This window comes from Sitophilus oryzae, unplaced genomic scaffold, assembly GCF_002938485.1.
Source record: "Sitophilus oryzae breed Bouriz unplaced genomic scaffold, Soryzae_2.0 scaffold_1061_pilon_pilon, whole genome shotgun sequence".
In the NCBI taxonomy this organism is placed as follows: Eukaryota; Metazoa; Arthropoda; class Insecta; order Coleoptera; family Curculionidae; genus Sitophilus; species Sitophilus oryzae.
In genome coordinates, this window is record NW_022145684.1 from 2,597 (window position 1) to 21,455 (window position 18,859).

At 32.9% G+C, this 18,859-nt stretch overlaps 1 protein-coding gene across 1 annotated transcript; it reads right to left on the minus strand.

Moving 5' to 3' along the window:
* Window positions 1-1,024: 1,024 nt before the first annotated feature.
* Window positions 1,025-1,825, minus strand: LOC115877706 (neurexin-3-like; the record flags this gene model as incomplete). The annotated part of the gene is made up of 1 exon (XM_030893985.1): window positions 1,025-1,825. A coding segment is annotated over exon 1 (588 nt), but the record flags the coding sequence as incomplete, so codon positions are not given.
* Between the last annotated feature and the right edge of the window lie 17,034 nt (window positions 1,826-18,859).

Consider the following 18,859-nt stretch of genomic DNA (forward strand, 5'->3'; position numbering starts at 1 on the left):
TAATGCTATCCATGTATTCATGCATGGTGGGCGGAAAAAGCGCCATAAAAGCACTCTAGGGTGGGGATCCTTGACAGTTCTGTTTGACGATTCATTTGACACATTTGAATTTGATTTGAAATTTTGTGGATTTGTCAGTCTTTACGGAGCTTTATTTTATGTTATTTATTATTTATTCTTCTACTGATAGTTGCATAAAGGTAGTAAATCAGATGGAAATTGTGGCAGAACTTAAATTAACAGTGACACTATCGCGATTTATCGAAAAATATAGTTGGTTGTGTAGTACGGTAGATCTCGGCAAAAAATTGAGTGAAATAATGGAACAACTTTTCGCTAGTAAGTGACTATATAATATACATACGTGTAGTAAACCGATCATTTATGAAATTCACTTAAATTAACTAAATTATATATTTTTCTTGCATTTTAATTTTTATTTATTACTTGTCAAAGATTAGATGTCAAAGAATTTAGATACGTTAATTTGACTAACCTGCTTCAGTAGCGTATCGGATGTTTGTGTTAATAAATACTTATTATAACTTTGTTTTTTGTTGTGTTAATAAATACTTATTATATTTTTGTTTATTTTAAACAAAAAATCTATTTTTATTAGAATTATATATTTTTATAACAATTTTAATAACTACCAACATTTATTCACAACGTAACATAAAACAACAAATTATTGAGTCTACCTCACGTCTACCCTACATCATAGTTTTACATTTTTTAAATAAAATTAGAACGACACTGATAAACCGGAATTTAAGTCGGCCATATTTGAGGCCCATCGCTGTGTACCTAAGATTTTTGATATGCTCCTTCCTTAGTCTTCTTATTCAAAGATTTCCTGCTATGCGTTCCAATTGTACCAACTTATTTCTTTATAAAATAAAATAAACTACTATGAAATTAAAACGACACATCTTGTCGTTGGACAGACTATAATCAAAGTTATATCCGGAGGGACAGCATAAAAATTCTTAAACATAAAATTAAAAAATATATATGAACTTACCCGGTGATCCTTAGGCCTAGTCTCCTGTCTCCTTGCAGTTCCCGCCTCCTGATCCGGATAAATCAGATTCCTCACCGCCCCCATGAACCTCGGCTCGAAGATCACACTGGGCAACGCCAACAACGCCAACTTCTTGTTGTACCATTTCGGCATACCCCCGATATACACGTCCGAATTCGTCTCAAACTTTCCGAAATTGAACTCCTTCCCTCTGGAAGTACGCATCTGCGACACCCCATCCACCGTCAAAATCGTACGTTCTTCGTGTCTCTGCACCTGAACTTTGTGCCAGTGACCGTCATGTAATTCTTTGCCTACGGTAATGATCTGAGCTCCACCACCGAGGTTATATCGGAGTCTTAATGCTCCTTCGACGAGTTTGATCTCGAAAAAATCATAAGTTCCTCCGTCATCTGTGTAGAGTAAAAGTCCGTTTGGTTGGTCGGTTTTAAACTCAAATTCTAGAGTTCCATTGGTACCACCACCCCACTTTCGGAACTGGGAGTAAGAGTTCGAAGAACCGTCGAGAACGAAGGAACTAGATTGGTGTATCGCGAGGATCAGCAGTAACGAGATAAAGCGCTGCATTTTGACGTGAGATATGTTGGTGTTAACGCTGATGAATCTCGTGCAGATATATTGATCGAGAAACGAAAGAGGGAATGTACTGCATTGTCGCGTAAAAGCGTATTAGATGCGGATGGATTGGTTTCCGATCGGAGACAGAACTCGATAATGACGGGGAGGCGATTAGGTCTTCATCTTCTTTATTTCGGTTAAAGTATGTTGGATTAGGTGTATTAAGGAAGGTTTTGACGTCGATAACCTGTAACAGAAATAAGTTTCCTGATATTATCGATACTAAGAAAGAAAACTAAAGTTAAACTGTATGTTACTATCAAAATGGATACTTAGATACTTTGAAAACTAACCAGCAATTTTGGAAGCTAGCTCTAAGGGTGCTGGTGTTTTAAAGAAATTCGATCATTCTTGCAAAATATCAGTAAACAAGAGTTAGTTTACAATTTCACTGGTTAGTACGCAAACTGTTTACAATAATCTAAGAGCTAGCAACGTTTTCGAGAAAGTATTTTAAGACGTCTGGCTCTTTGATATATCTTTTACTATGCTCTCTGGAACAGCATGCAGGCTGTCTGGCTGCCGATACACGTTGCGTTCACTACTGCACATCCAAAGAACATCCTATATTTTTTTACTTAGCGCTTTAAATTCTAGTATTGAATAAAAACCGAGTAACACTCCATTAGCTCGGCGCGTAGAGCTTTCGCCTATGAAACGAAGGTCTGTGGTTCGATACCGGCTGGTGGGGGTGCAATTTTTTTTTATTTTTTTTTAGTTTATATTCTGATAGTAAAGTAAAGTATTGAATATTTCTTTTTTTTATCACCAGAACGGATGGCATTTATGGGTTTATGATCCATAGTGTATATAAGTAGAATTTGATACTTTCATTTGTTTTGAAGGATTATTGTGGTAATTAATTATTAGATAGGTTTAGGATGGTCTGGCTGCCGCGCCCCGGCGTTCATGTTGCGTTCACCACTGCGCATCACATGGGTACAGGATGTCTCATTTTCGTGCGTTTTTTGGGATTTCTCTCGTTTATGAGTGGAGATACAATCATGCGTTTTTTTTTCACATTACTTTGCTAGTTTTTTATGTAATTAAACATTCTACCCATAGATTTGCGCATTTTCTACACATTAACATTAATCAATCTTGTTTAAAAAGTATAACTATTTTATTTTATTTAATTTAATCAGATAATTTTGTTTTCCATCGTTATCTTAACAAACTGAACTGAAAATAAACTTGTGTAGCTTTTAGATAACAATTTGTTAAATAAAAGTATTATTAAAATGATTATTAAAATAATAAACAACAGCTGAAAAAAATATTTTGAAGAAAGACAGGCAGAAATTACGTTAATAAAGCATTAAAATGTTTATTTTTATATATTATGTTTAAATCTTTAAAATGAAATTATAAAAGAATTAAATATTTTTATGAATGAGGGCAGAAATAATTATGGCCAACATTTTTAGTTTTATTTTTAGACATTATGTTTAAATTATTACAATCTAATTACATAATATAATTGAATTAAATATTTTTATTTAATATTAGTGTCAGCAAATATTTATTACTTTACAATCAGAATATAAACAAAAAAAAAATAAGTTGCACCCCCAGCCAGTATCGAACCACTGACCTTCGCTTCATAGGCGAAAGCTCTACGCGCCGAGCTAATGGGGACTTGCTCGATTTTTATTCAATACTAGAATTTAAGTAAAAAAATAGAGGAGCTTCTTTGGATGCGCAGTAGTGAACGCAACGTGTATCAGCAGCCAGACGGCGTGCACGCTGTTCCAGAGAGCACAATAAGAGATATATCAAAGAGCCAGACGTCTTAAAATACTTGTTTTCCCGACGCTGCTAGCTCTCGCACTACAAAGTCTAGTTAAAATTGGAACTTTATGTCAGTTTACTAAGATAGCTGCTAGTTTAGATACCAGGTTTTCAACACCTATTTCAAAATTTACTCTGGTTAATGTAAAGTTCTTGGATAAGCAGGTTATAATTATAATTCTTCTACTTATTTGAGATCTACTCGATCTGTTTTAAAGTTGCCTCTGTAGGAGTTCTTGAGAGATAGACTACAATTGTCTTTTCATCTTTTTGGAGGTTTTCCCAGCTGTCTCTAAGCCATGGGCTTCTCTTAAAGAGCTATGCGTATTTTATTCCATGCGTTTTACGTGTGCAAACCATTGTCATTTTCTTTGCCTACCCCATCTCACTACGTCCTGTATTCCACCTTGTCTGATATTTTTGTTTCTAATTCTGTTTCTTTTAGTCTTCCCCATTATGGTTCTTATGTTCTTCATTTCAGCGACTCTTATCATGCTTTTGGTTTTGTTTGTTTCCTTCAGGATTTCTATGCCATGTGTCATTATTGGTCTGATGCAGGGCTATATAATTTTAATTTTGCTGTCTGTTCGCATGGGGAAGGGGTTTGTCCATACGATTTTGCCTCAGACATCCTGACATTGCCGCTGTTCTGTTTATTTGGCTTTTCAAATCTTTCTATGGATCACTGTGATACTGTGCTCAATAATTTTGTTTTCTACTACCAGTTTGCATCTTACCGGCTGTTAAATTTCATTTGAATTTATATGTTTTATTTGTAAAATTAAATAATTCTTTCCAAAAAAATCCTTTATGAGTATTTCGCCACTGCACTGCAAGAAAATACTGCTTGTCAGAAGTTATGTTTACAGTTATACAAATTTGCCTAACAAAGAAAAAAACGCGAAAAAAAGTAAAGTGTTCTCGAATAGTTGAGTTTAAATATTTTAAATAGTTTTTTTCTTCTTCCTTTGTGTTTTTTTTTGCTTCCGACGACGGAAAGAGATAAACTTTCCGAAACGTTAAGCGTTTTTTTCTTTGTTAGGCAAATTTGTATAACTGTAAACATAAATCCGCCACATAGGTATAGACATTTTTTAAATAATTCTTGAAACAAAAATTATTGAATTTAGTAACCATTAATTTATAACTCTTCCTTACGACCATGGTTAATTCTTAACATTAACATGATGTCAGGTTATTATAACACACATATTTAATCATTAATGACTCAACACGACCCTGTACGACCTGTAAGATGCCGCCTAACGATATCGCTTAAAGTAAATGCAGAAAAACCCTAAAATATAACAAACTTAATTAAAAAAGATCCTAATTTTTTTAGAAAATTTACTTAAAATATAGTTTCAGTGAGCCAAATTAATAACCTAGTATCTATACTTGTATTCATTTAAAACTTCCCAATATGGCGGACTTCAGTATGGGAGGCTTAAAAAACGAAAATCTCTAAACTGGAATCGACTGTACTTCAAATCGTTCAAATTGATAATCTGTGGTAAATCCAATTGAACTGTGACACTTGGCTGACATTGACGTTTACTGTTCCTTTTTCTAAATATTTTCATTATTTTTTGAGTTTTTATTAACAAATTCTACTTGATTTTGTTCTTTTATTTAACCTGCAACCTGCAGTACTAGTCAAAGTAAGTAAAGTGTTTTGTGGTACTAATTATATAGTTATAAATGATCTTTTCACCGATCAAGAATTGACGAATAGGCTGGAATATATTCAAAATGTGTAAAACGCTTAAAAACGTATTAGAAAACATTGACTCGTTCACAAATTCGTGAAAATAAATTAGTCCAGATGTTTGGAAAAAGGTCTCTAATTATTTTGAGAAGTTTCCTCGTATCAGTAATTTTCGGGTTTGTAATATGTACTATATGATTATAAATAGCTTAAAACTTATATTTTAGGAAACAGCGCGGGCATTACAGATTGTTGTAAATCAGTTTTAAAATATAAAAAAGGTTTAAAACAGGTTTAAAAGTTGAGTTATTAGAGAAGACCTAAATAAGGTAATGTTGGTAATGGGACCAAACATTAAATAACACTTGAAATATATAATTATGTACAATAATTGTAAGTAGTTTTTTTGAATCTGTTTGATATCTATTGCATTGTTTTTATATTTCTTGAAATATAGGTATATTTTTTTTACTTTACAGGATACACAAAGAATAATAAAAAATACAGTTACTCACTAAAAGCACTTAAAAGGTTTGTAATAGATGTAGTAGAATATCAAACACCAAACTAAACCAAAAATTATGTTTTATTTTACTGGTATTCCTCACATTTGAAGGGAAAGTCATTTCATAAATAAGCAGGACATTGTATAGTACACTCTATATTAATAATTGTTTTTTATCCTATACTTGTTAGTTAACGCATCACTTACTCGGTATAAAATTTAGTACAGATTAACCTATAGTTGTGGTTGTGATATATTCTGATGTGTTTCTGGCAATTTAAAATAAGTTAATATTTAAACAAACATTTCTGGATTTCCTGGCAGGAGTGTGGACACAAATTTAATAAAGGTATAATGTGGATAATGTTCTGATTATTACAGTTTGCATGGATGTTTTGGTATGTTGTTATTTTTAATAAAGTATATTTAATGAGTTTTTGAGTATTTCTTTTTCCTTCAGAGGATTGTGTTCTAATCTTTATATATTATAAATTTTCATAAATTATATATACAAAATTTATTACCTTATAATTTTTTGCTAAATACTTTGTAGTTGATACAGTTTAATAGTATATAAAAGAACTATTTAAATAAGATGTTTGAAAATATATAGCTGTTTTTGCACACATCAATTTAATTTGTGATTAACTGTACTGAAAAAAAAAATTAAGAGAAATGGGGTGATTTATCAACTACAACATGAAAAGCATCATCCTATTTCCAAGTCTTCTATTAATTTCACTTATTAAACAACTATAATTATTCAATAATCTTGATAGTTCTAGGAACTCTCAGATATCGTCAAAACATGAAAACAAAAATTTACTTCCTATAGTTCTTACGTCCCCTTAACTGAAATATAAGAAATAGGGGAGTTAATATTCTCACTGAGAAAGTTTATAAAATACCTTTAAGTTAAATCTCTTCGGATCTGCGGTAAAATACCTTTATTCTTATTAAATAATTTCAATAATCTATGTTTTTATTTATGACAACCACCTAATAACCTAACTTTAACGTCAACTTGACAATCCTGAAAAATGTTATTGTTAACCAAAGAGTAAATCAATTTCTGAATTCGCTAACGCCAACTTATTTTTCATTAAAAAAAAATTACCATTTTCGTAACTAGGTCGGCCATATTGAGGAACTTTTAAAAGAATAGTACTATATCTAAAGCATAGCTGAAAGTTAATGTTTTTGTTTTAGCGCCATGGGCCAGTCATAACTCCATTAATGTCATGCATATTAACATAAAATTCAATAGACACAAAATTTGGCTAGTTAGTTTTAAATTCGAATTCTAATATTCCCTTAGCCACTCTGGGCGCCAGCCCATCAAGGGATAGAGGGTAATGAAAAAACAAACGATCTAGTTAGAAAAGGGGCAAACACTTTACTAACTAGATCAGAATTATTCTCCATCACAGCAAAGTGGCAACAACTTAAAGCGGAACTCAAGAACCTGCAAAACTCCATCCGTAACTTTATTCGTAGATAATAGAAATATCAAAGCCCTGAGATTGTATGATGAGTTATAACTCAAAAAAGGGGACAGAATAGAACTATAACGTCGAGGTGATTAACTTTCCTTCTCATGGATGCAATCTATAATGTCCAATGTCCCATTGGCCCAAAGAACTGTCAAGAACGAAGGAACTAGATTGATTTATCGCGAGGATCAGCAATAACGAAATAAGACGCTGCATTTTGAGGTGAGATATGTTGGTGTTAACGTTGGCGGATCTCGTGCAGATATATTGATCGAGAAACGAGGGAGGGAATGCACTGCATTGTCGCTTGAAAGCGTATTAGATGCGGATGGATTGGTTTCCGATCGGCGACAGAACTCGATGATGACGGGGAGGTGATTAGGTCTTCATCTTCTCTATTTCGGTTGGCGTGTTTCGGATGAAGGGTCGACGGAAAAGCCCGAGGAGGTGCGAAGGTGTAAGGGGACGTGTGACGCGATTAGGGGAGGTTTAGTCGTCGATGACCTGTAACAGAAACAAGTTTCCTGGTATGATCGGTATTGAATTTGAGAAAGAAAACAAATTTTGATACAAAATATATCTTAAATACACTCCGCCGCAAAATTACGCCACCGTAAAATTTATTTTTTTAACCGATTTTCATGATGCTTGAGCAATTTAAGAAGAAAAAATATGGTTAAAATATTGCTTGCTTTAAAGCGAAGTTGGCATTATACTAATTTGTGAAAAATCACCTAAAATGAAGGGCAAGTAAAAAAAGCAGACAATGTCACACAAAACTGACATACAGAGAAAACTAATTTAAGGTTGTCAAATATCGTGTTAAAGTGACAAAAATAACAAAAACTGCACGTCAATGTCTTTAAAGTGATTTAGTACTTTAACCTACTCATCATAATCATTTTCAGCTTATTCAACCTTTCCAATTATGGTTTAGCCCCCCTCACATATTTAGATACTCTCTTTGTTGAGTTGAGCTCATTATTGACTACTGCTGGCTATGCGGGCCGCATATTCGGAATTCGCCGACACATTAGCCGTTCGGATTAGATCGGGACCGGCGACGGACGGTTGATAAAGTACCGACGTATCAGATTAGTCCCAATCCTTATGCGTCGGTGATTTACGAAAACGAAATACTGTTGAGTGATATGCGATTAGTATAGGTTATTATATGCGAGAACTGTTCGAAAATGATTGAACAAATGTTAAAACAGTTTTTTTAAACAATTTAAAAAATTATTTAATACTAAAATTAAATACGGTAGTATGTCATTTTAAATAAAGAAATATTGATTTTCTAAAACCTAAAACAAAAAAAAAAAAAAAAAAAAAAAAAAAAAAAATTTTCAATTGTTTTTTTTTTTTTTTTTTTTTTTTTTTTTTTTTTATTTAACTTAAAAAATACTTTATTTATTAATTAACTAACACTTCGAAAAATTGACGAATTTGGTGGAAAAATTCAGTGGGGAAGGTGGCTTGGGGAGGAAACTACAGCTCTACCTGTTGGATAGGAGGGAGAAGATGGACAATTGGGTAAAATACTTATTGAAATTAAAAAAAAAAACACCTCAAAATAAATGAAAGCCAATATGAAAACACTCAAAATAATTTTAAAGAAAAAATAGCGCAGTTCTTCTGTATACTGGTGGTTTTTGTGACATTTTGTTTTGATCATATTTTCTGTTTGCCTATATATAATTATAAGTTTCTTGAATATCCCTCAAGAAATTTTATGGAAAGCACTGTTCATGAAAATGTTGTATTCTATGTTATAGGGGCTTGTTTCTCTTCAATTTCTTGTCTCACAATGTACCGTTTGTGTCCGGGAAGGGTTCATAATTTCATAGTTGTTGATTTTCGAAAGAAATCAGTACATGTATATTATTTCGTATATTTTTCATTTTATTGATTTTATGGAAAACACTGTTCATTAAAATGTTGTATCCTATACGTTATAGGGCTTGTTTCTCTCTACAATTTCCTGTCTCACAATGTACCGTTTGTGTCGGGGAAGGGATCATTGTTTCATAGTTGTCGATTTTCGAAAGAAATCAGTACGTGTATATTATTTCGTATATTTTTCATTTTATTGATTTTATGGAAAGCACTGTTCATTAAAATGTATCCTATGTTAGGGCTTGTTTCTCTCTACAATTTCCTGTCTCACAATGTACCGTTTGTGCCCGGGAAGGGTTCTTATTTTCATAGTTGTCGATTTTCGAAAGAAATCAGTACATGTATATTATTTCGTATATTTTTCATTTTATTGATTTTATGGAAAGCACTGTTCATTAAAATGTATTCTATGTTATAGGGCTTGTTTCTCTCTTCAATTTCTTGTCTCACAATGTACCGTTTGTGTCCGGGAAGGGTTCATAGTTTCATAGTTGTCGATTTTTGAAAGAAATCAGTACATGTATATTATTTCGTATATTTTTCATTTTATTAATTTTATGGAAAGCACTGTTCATTAAAATGTATCCTATGTTATAGGGCTTGTTTGTCTCTACAATTTCCTGTCTCACAATGTACCGTTTGTGTCCGGGAAAGGATCATAGTTTCATAGTTGTCGATTTTCGAAAGAAATCAGTGTCCAAATATTGGCTCCCCTATTAATTTGACAGCAAAATTGTAAATAGGTTTTTTAAAGACCTGACTGTGCTGAATTCATATGCCCATTTTAATTAATTTAAAAAAAAACTGCGTCTACTTTTAAATTGAAACTGAACAGGCAACACACCTTAAGTTGTCAACCTATGATTTTATGAATATCAAATTATATTTCCTATACGTTAAGCTTTTTCTATGTTTCCAACATTTCATAAAAAAATAAAATTTATTTCTAGTTTATGCAAATACCGTTTCAATTAAAATTCTCAATTTCATTCAGCTTCCTACAATCTACTATGACAACCCTTTCCAATTTCTGGATAAATAATTCAATAACGTAGAAATTTACTTTAGAATTAAAATTCTGATTGGTTTTTACAACTCTTCTGTCATTTCTCGATGAATCCAATTTAATTTTCATTGTTTTCGTGGAACTTAACCCTTTTTGCTTGAATCTACCTTCAAACAGAGTTGTTTGTAGGTGGATGAATGGCTAGAAAAGCTTATTCTGCCGATCTGGCTCTAAAGGGGGAACGTTGGCAACGTTTGCTTTCCGATCCAGTGATCAAACAACCTAACAAGATCCAAAATTCACCCTTCTGTCACACTTCGTTGCTAATTGGATGTCTATATTGACGTCATTCAGGGTCCTAGAGACTTTATGTTTATGTTTATAATACCTTAGATTATCACTTGTGAACAAAATTAGTTATTTTTTATACAAGACGATAATGCAATTTTATCGTCGTCTATAAAACAATATCTTTTTTCCATAGCGAGTTACCTACATTGTGAGACAGGAAATCGTAGAGAGAAACAAGCCGTATAACAACATTTTAATGAACAGTGCTTTCCATAAAATCAATAAAATGAAAAATATACGAAATAATATACATGTACTGATTTCTTTCGAAAATCGACAACTATGAACCCTTCCCGGACACAAACGGTACATTGTGAGACAGGAAATTGTAGAGAGAAACAAACCCTATAACATAGGATACAACATTTTAATGAACAGTGCTTTTCATAAAATCAACAAAATGAAAAAATATAGGAAATAATATACATGTACTGATTTCTTTTCGAAAATCGACAACTATGAAACTATGAACCCTTCCTGACACAAACGGTACATTGTGAGACAGGAATTTGTAGAGAGAAACAAGCCCTATAACATAGAATACAACATTTTAATGAACAGTGCTTTCCATAAAATCAATAACATGAAAAATATACGAAATAATATACATGTACTGATTTCTTTCCAAAATCGACAACTATGAAACTATGAACCCTATTCTATGAAGAAAAATAAAGTTTATAACCTATCCTGGCTGTTAAATTATTATTTAATCTACCTTTTGCGGTTAAAGTTCTATATTATCTACTATTTTTGATAGATATGATTGAGGAATCTCCCATGAGAATTGGCACAATTTTTTAAACACCTACAGCTGGAGCGTTGCCCCTTCTTTGTCTCAATTCATTTCTTCCTTTTAGGCCTACGACTACTGGCTAAACGACATGTACTTGAACTACCGCGACTCCATACCTGTCAATTCGAACCCTGGCATGGTTTTCCCTGCCTAGGAAGTTCACCACTATCCTGGACGTTGCCAGATTTACAGCCAGGCTCATAGACGCAGCTCTGAATCACAAGGACATACTGAACAGGAAAGGACTGCCCGTTGAGAGCTACGTCCAGGGAACCTGGACAACCCCTTGTGCATGGCGCAGTACTACCGGATTTTGGGATGCTGTAGGGTCCCTGGAAGGGTCAGGGATAGTCAGTATATAGCTAAGACGCAGAAAAATGGTGGTAAGAAAATAAATAATAATATATACCATGTTACTGTCTTATATATATAAATTCTGGTAATTTTCAACTTTCTTTAGATCAAGCAAAGCGAAACACGTGATTGTTATCTGCAGAAATCAGCAGTACTGCGTCCCGGTACAAGCAGGTGATCGTGGAAGACTAACAGAAGATGAGATATGTGGTCAATTATTGTATATTTTGGATGATGCTCCTTGCCAATCGAATGCACCTCCAGTAGGAGTACTTTACAGGTACTATAGTATTGTTTTGAAGGTTAATGGTTATTCACAACTGTATATTTTAGGATGGAAAAGAACTTTGTGGGCTGAAGCACGCGAAGATCTAATGAAAAGATGACAAAAAATCGAAGAAATCTGGATCTTATCATCAAATCTTTACTGGTAGTTTGTTTAGATGAAGCACTACCGAATAGTTTTAACTGTAGACTACAAAAGGTGGAAAAGGTACCATAAAATATAAATTTCATATATAGTATTGGTTCTTTAAGAAACAGTAATATCTGTGTTTTTTATTAAAATAATAATAAATGTTATGTTGGAAAGCTATCCAAACCTGTTTTTCTAGGTTTTTCAGCTGGAACAAGAGATGAAAGCAACTTGGCCCACCAAATGATCCACGGGGGTGGCACAAAGTTCAATTCCTGTAACAGATGGTTTGATAAAACGGTTCAGTTGGTTATATCTGGAGACGGAGCTTGTGGACTATGTTACGAACACTCAATGGCTGAAGGTATAGTTAATTAAAATCAATTTAACTACGTCAGTGAGTTAAGAAGCTCTTAACTAACCATTCGATTGGTTAGAAATGGCTAACCAATCGAAGCCTTTAAATTCAACCAATAAAATTAATATCGTATCATCGTATCGTCGGACAACGGATGCATGAAAATCAACCTTAAGTAATAGCTTCATAATCTTGATTTATTATAATTTTGCTAATAACTTTGGTTTGAAAAAAGATATTAAGATGCGGTTTTCGCTGACTTGTTAAGCTTTTGTTCCTCTTTAATATCAGCTAAAATTACATATACTATCGCATTTAATTTTTTTGAAAAAACGCGCAATGTTTTTTAAATTACAAGACAACGCCCCCTAGCGTCCACGTTCAAAAGCTTATTATTACTGTTTATACGGTATAATATAGAGTAAGAAACGCTCTTTTAAACGAGCCCTAGCTTGTTGGATTCCGATCATCCAGTCCGGAGTTATTAATATTTAAATAAAAATAGATCTAACCTTCCCCCACCACTTTATTTTAGCAGATAGGGCAAAACGGTTCTAACAAAAAAGATCCAAAATTTACTGAAGACTACGAAGCTATTATTTATAGTACATCGTATCTAGGCAAAATTTCTTAAAAATTCCATTTTGTTATTTTTCATAGCAGTTACGCCCTCTAGCGGCCGTCCTACAAACTTGAAAATAATTTCCAGCAGTTTCTCATGGTCTCATTAGTTATAAATATTTTTTTCCGCAAGCTCTACAACTAATACTTTCCGAGATACAGCCGAGAGCTATTCTTAGAGACACCCTGTACAATACACGCGAGTTAACTCTACCAAGATACTTGTGTGGTTACAGCAACTTTCACACGCGTATCGTAAATATTTATTATTTGCTCTTTAGTGCTTATTTATAACTTTAGTCTGCCGATGCCGCTTGGATGCTAATCACCTTAGAAGTGAAATTATGTTTCTTTCTTCAATTTTTTTAAATAAAAATAAATATTCTATTTCTTAATTTTTCAGATAAATTAATAAAAAGATAGTCCCACCTTTGAGTGCGTTTGTGGCTTGCGCCTGTTTCATCGCTTTAATTTATTACTTTTTCAACATTTCAAACTACATTTTTTCAAACATTTCCTTCAAATTTTTGAATTCAATATAATCTTCCTAAACAGTAGATGTTCTCTATAAAAATATTTTTCGATAATATCCTAAAATGAAAAAAAATGCATACTATTTAATTTAATTTTTATTGCATTATTAAATATTACGTCCGCCTATGACGGGATCTCATAGAAAACGCTAAAGACGCTACAGAAAACAAATTGATTTGTTTTCATTTGCGTTTTTTGCGAGACACGCCGAACGCTAGACGCTTTTGGTGGGGCCACTCCTATATAATCCTGTTATTTTGTTTTAGACGCAAAAGACGCTTCACGCTAAAATCGCAAAAAACGCTTTCTGTGTGGCCGTGCACTAAGAGTTGTCTAAGGTGTCTCTGTTGCAACTTGTTTAATGCGTTCATGTGTCGGCGGTACGGCACCCAGGTTTCGCTCCCATATAACATGGTGCAGATTATAATTGCTCGGTACACTGCATGTTTCGTTTTTGTACTCAAGTCATGATTGTAGAAAACCCTGTCTTTTAATTTGCAGAATGCTCTTGAGGCGCTGCTAATCCTATGCTGAATTTCAGAGTCGATATTGGCCTTTTCCGAAATCACACTAGTGTTATACGCGATACAACAACTCCAGACAAATAATCACAACATAAAACGGCTATAAAACAGTCACAACTAGAGCCCCTGTCGTAGCTTTATCCCAACGATGATACCTACAGCCCAGCCAACACGAGCTACGGAAAAATCCTACATTCCAAAAATTAATTAACTCGGAAAGAAACAGCGGCGGACCCCACTACCCGGCTTTCCCCTGCTAAACCCCAAGTGCGACAGAGACGGCATTATCAAATTTCATTTGAGCCTCGCACGTATTATGCAAATAACGTTCATGGCGGTTTAAATGTCGCGTGAACGATGATGATGCCCCCGTGCGGCTTGTTAAGTTGCGGCGGAGAGCGGAGGAATATAGAGGTAACGCGGCAACAACGGCGTAATTATATAACCGAAAATAGGGGAGGTCAGCGAAGTGGGTTTCGTTGTCGGATTAGATAGTGTTTGGGTAAATCGATTCCGGGTCGAGTGTTGCGGAGGACGTTGTTGTTGGTGTAGTTGTGTTAACTGTTATGGTAAATTAACGTTACATTTAATTAAAAGAATTTAATTTAGATTAGATCTTCTAAAGTTATTTATTTAAATAATAGTATATTGTTTTATTAGGTGTAAAATGACACTTTTTCTGGCGAGGCCGTACATTTGACGGACGAGCGTTAGCGAGGCACAAAAAGTCATTTTTACTCCGAATAGAACATGATATTTTTTTTCAAACGCCACAAATAAGTTTTTTTTGACAATTTAAAACGTTCCAAATAATATAAGAAGATTTAAAAGTCATACCCCTTGTATGTAATTATATATCGAGAAACTATGGTATAAATGTTAAACTTGACACTTTATGTCATTATAGTGTCAAATTCAACAATGTCAAAAATATGCTCGTTGAATTTGACACTTTGTGTCATTTTAGCAACATATTTTCGTACTTTTGTGCTTACTTTTATATCTAGGCGTTAAAATGATTTTTTTATTGTCAATCAATCGCAAAAATTAATAATTTTGTGACGTTTCTTAAAAAAAAGTTTTTTAAGTTAAATATAATAAAATCTTAATAAAATACAAAAAGAGTGTTAAATAAATAAATGTCTCTATGTCAAAAGTATTTATGTATTTTAATTATACAGAGCGAGTCTTAAATAAGTACAAATATTTTTACGGATAGTATATTTTGACGCCAGAAACACGTCTATGAGTTTTTTCCGCAAAAAAATTTGGAATTTAAAAAAAAATGGTAATTTTGTCAATTTTTAGTTGAAGAACATAATATTTTTATAATATAGCATCATAGATAGTAGATTAAATTTACAAGAAAAAAAACCTAGAAAAGACCCGGTGGTCCCTGAAATTTAAACAAAACATCTTTTTTTTTATTTTTAAATTATAATATCTCATTTATTTTGGACTTATTTGAAAAACGGTAAAGAAAAAATATGTGTTCTTTTGCCGAGATCTATCAGCCCTAAAATGTTTGCACTTATTTAAGATTCACCCATTATAAATAGAAGAAAAATGACAATATAAAATATAATATCTAGAATAAATAAACCGAAAGGCTTATAAAATCAAATAGGTATATCTTAAACTATACAGGGAGAATCTTAAATAAGTGCAAATATTTTGAGGAGTGGTATATTTCGAGCACAGAAACACGTCTATAAGATTTTTTTCGCGATTTTTTTTTTAAAATTCTAAATAAAAACATAATATCATTATAGTATGGCAACATAGGTAGTAGATTAAATTTACAAGAAAGAAAACCTAGAAATATAATTTTTTTTAATTTTAAAGTAACATATATACTTTCAGATTTTATAGAACATAATTTTGTCAGTCTATAGTCAGAACAGTTTCCAACAAATCTGTGGTCTGTTCTCAATAGAAGTTAATGACTGACAATAAATCAATAAATATCTATCATATCCCATAAGATTGTGTAACTATCATCTAGAAGTCTAAATAATTTTTAAGGTTTTCTTAACTATACTGACCTTAAAATTAGTATTTGTTGTTCGTCACAGTATAAAGTAGCTGCTAAATAGTATAAATTGTTAGAGCCACATCAACTTTCTAGAAGTTAATAATTTCAATAACTAGAAGATGACTCTCATATCCAACAAAATTATGCACACCGACGTAACATTTATTTTTGGCTAAATACAGACGTTTCTTTACAGCTCTTTTTAGTCACAATATTACTTGGAAATCACTACTAATCTTTAGAAAAAAATTATAAATTACCTTCTAGAATTCTAAATAATTTATAGGTATTTAGATGATTAAGTATTGACCTTATAATTAGTATTGTTGTATAGTGTTGAATATTATTGTATGTTTCTCGCTACAGTAAGCATCATTGGGTTATACAGGGTGTTTCAAAGAACATAGGCCATCTCTCGTGGGGCAATTCCTCACGTAAAAGTAACATTTATTTTTCATATCAACATAGGTCAGATTCTGCTTTTTTTTAGTAGCTACAGAAAGTTAAAGCCTTAATTTTTTTTCGATTTATTATAATTTTCTTCCAAGTGCTTTTAGTGACTCGAATTAAATTTTGAAGCTAAAAGTTACTCTCTGTACTACATATTTTAATGCTAAAAGAGTGTTGATAAATTCATCAGAGACGTGCATATGTGTTATCACGGTTTTTTTAAATCATTTTTTTATATTTTTATCATTTTTTTAAACATGTACCTCACTGACTCTTTTCACAAAAAATAATGGTAGTTAAGATAATTACAAAAAGCGTTTTTTTAAGTTTTAACATCCTGTAACAACAAAATTATGTAATATAATACACCGGCGAAACATTTTCTTTTGGCCTAATACAGACGTTCCTCTACAACCCCTTCCAGCCTTGATATCGCGTTTGGTTACTAACTATCCCTCCTCAGCAAAGACCATAAACTGTTCTTGTTTGCCGGATAATTACACCTATTAGCCTTATTCCACTAAAATCCGCACCAACCAACGCCGAGTATATTTATTTTAAGACCGAAATTTACATACGCGCCGCGGTCCACAAATTAACAAGGACTTAATTTCGGAGTGAGAGGGAAGTAAAGGGGACCGGAGGGTGGAAGGGGGATGGAAAGGAACGGTATCGTCGGGCCTAAGTCGTTATTAGATTTAATTTGCGCATACGTAGTTATGCAAATGAGAGGAGAGAAGAGACCCGAGAGATAGAGAATGTCGAGAGTATAACGGGTCTAATGTTATTACCATTGATAGTCTGGGTAATGCTGGCTGTGCTCGTTAAGTGGTTGGTTACGATTTTTTACTCGGGTTCGTACTTTGTTCGTTCCCTGGTGACAAGTCGGACGTTTTTAACAGGGTTTAAAATGGTACGTGTATATTTGACACGGAGTAATGCTACTTTTTCAAGGAGATATGGCAATCATTCAAATATTATATTACATATTATTAACACATATTGGTTTGCCTCTAATATATGCAGACAAAATAAAAAAATGAAAAAAATGACAAAAATGATAATAACTATTTGTACAATAACTATTATCATTACAACAATAATTTCATACAAGATTTTTTGTGAAAGCAGATTATTTGAGATTTTCATAATATTATTATTATTTATTTTTTAATTAAACATTTTTTAATGTTCTGGTAATCGGTTTCTAAGGCCTTGCTTATGCATTGTTTAATGACAAGTTCTGTCAGGTTCAAACGTCGCCGTATTTCCTGCAAAGTATTGTGAAAAAATGAGTGATAATGACTAGTCTTTGGATATTCAACAAGCTGCTGAAACTGCGCTATCCACGTTAGTGCCCGAGAAGTCGAAAAGCTTATACGAGACCACCTACAACTTTGAAATCTGGGTCCAAAAAGAACATGTTGAGAATTTCACAGAAAAGGTATTGCTAGCCGATTTCCTGAAGTTATCCACTACGTTAAAGCCGTCAACTCTGTGGAGTAAATATGCGATGCTCTCTCCGCACCATGATTTACCTGAACAGAAACGTAGATATTAGCAAATTCACAAACCTTATTGCATTTTTAAAAAGAAAAACTTCCGGATATCAGGCAACTAAATCAAAAGTATTTACAAAACTGGAAATAGAACGCTTTATGAAAGAAGCCGATGACAAAGAATTCCTGTTAGCTAAAGTTGTCTTAATCGTTGGAGTATTTGGAGCATGTAGGAGGGAAGAAATCACGATTTTCACCGTAGATGCCATTAAAGATTGTCAGTCATTTATTAATCTGAAGATTCCGAATACAAAAACTCATTTTCCAAGAGTGTTTGCGATTACTGAGGGACCAATAGATGGTATCAATTTCTTACATGTGTTTCGTAAGTACTCAAAACTTTGACCACTCAATGTGACGCATCAGCGATTTTTCTTGGCGTATCGAAAAAATAAATGCTGTACCCTGCCACACAATGGATCGAAGCATAGGAAGACAGGGACATTGGCTATTTTTGAAGAGTTCCAAATTTAAATATGTTTTTACATATTTGTGTTAAAGAGATATTCCAGTCTTGTAAAACATATACAGTATGTCTGTTTGTTATTTACTTATTGAGCATATGAGCACCATTTGAAGTAAATTGAAAAATCATTCAAATTGGTAGATAAAGAGTCTTACATTTGATTGTAATTTTAAAATGGATGTAAAAGATATTCGTTTGTTATATATAACGACTTATTAGAAGCGTTCTTGGGCTATAGTATTCGATTGAACTCATTTGTTTTTTATTTATGTCATTAAGACTTAAAAATATAAAGTTTTCTTGAATTACAAAAAAATGTAAGCGGATGTAA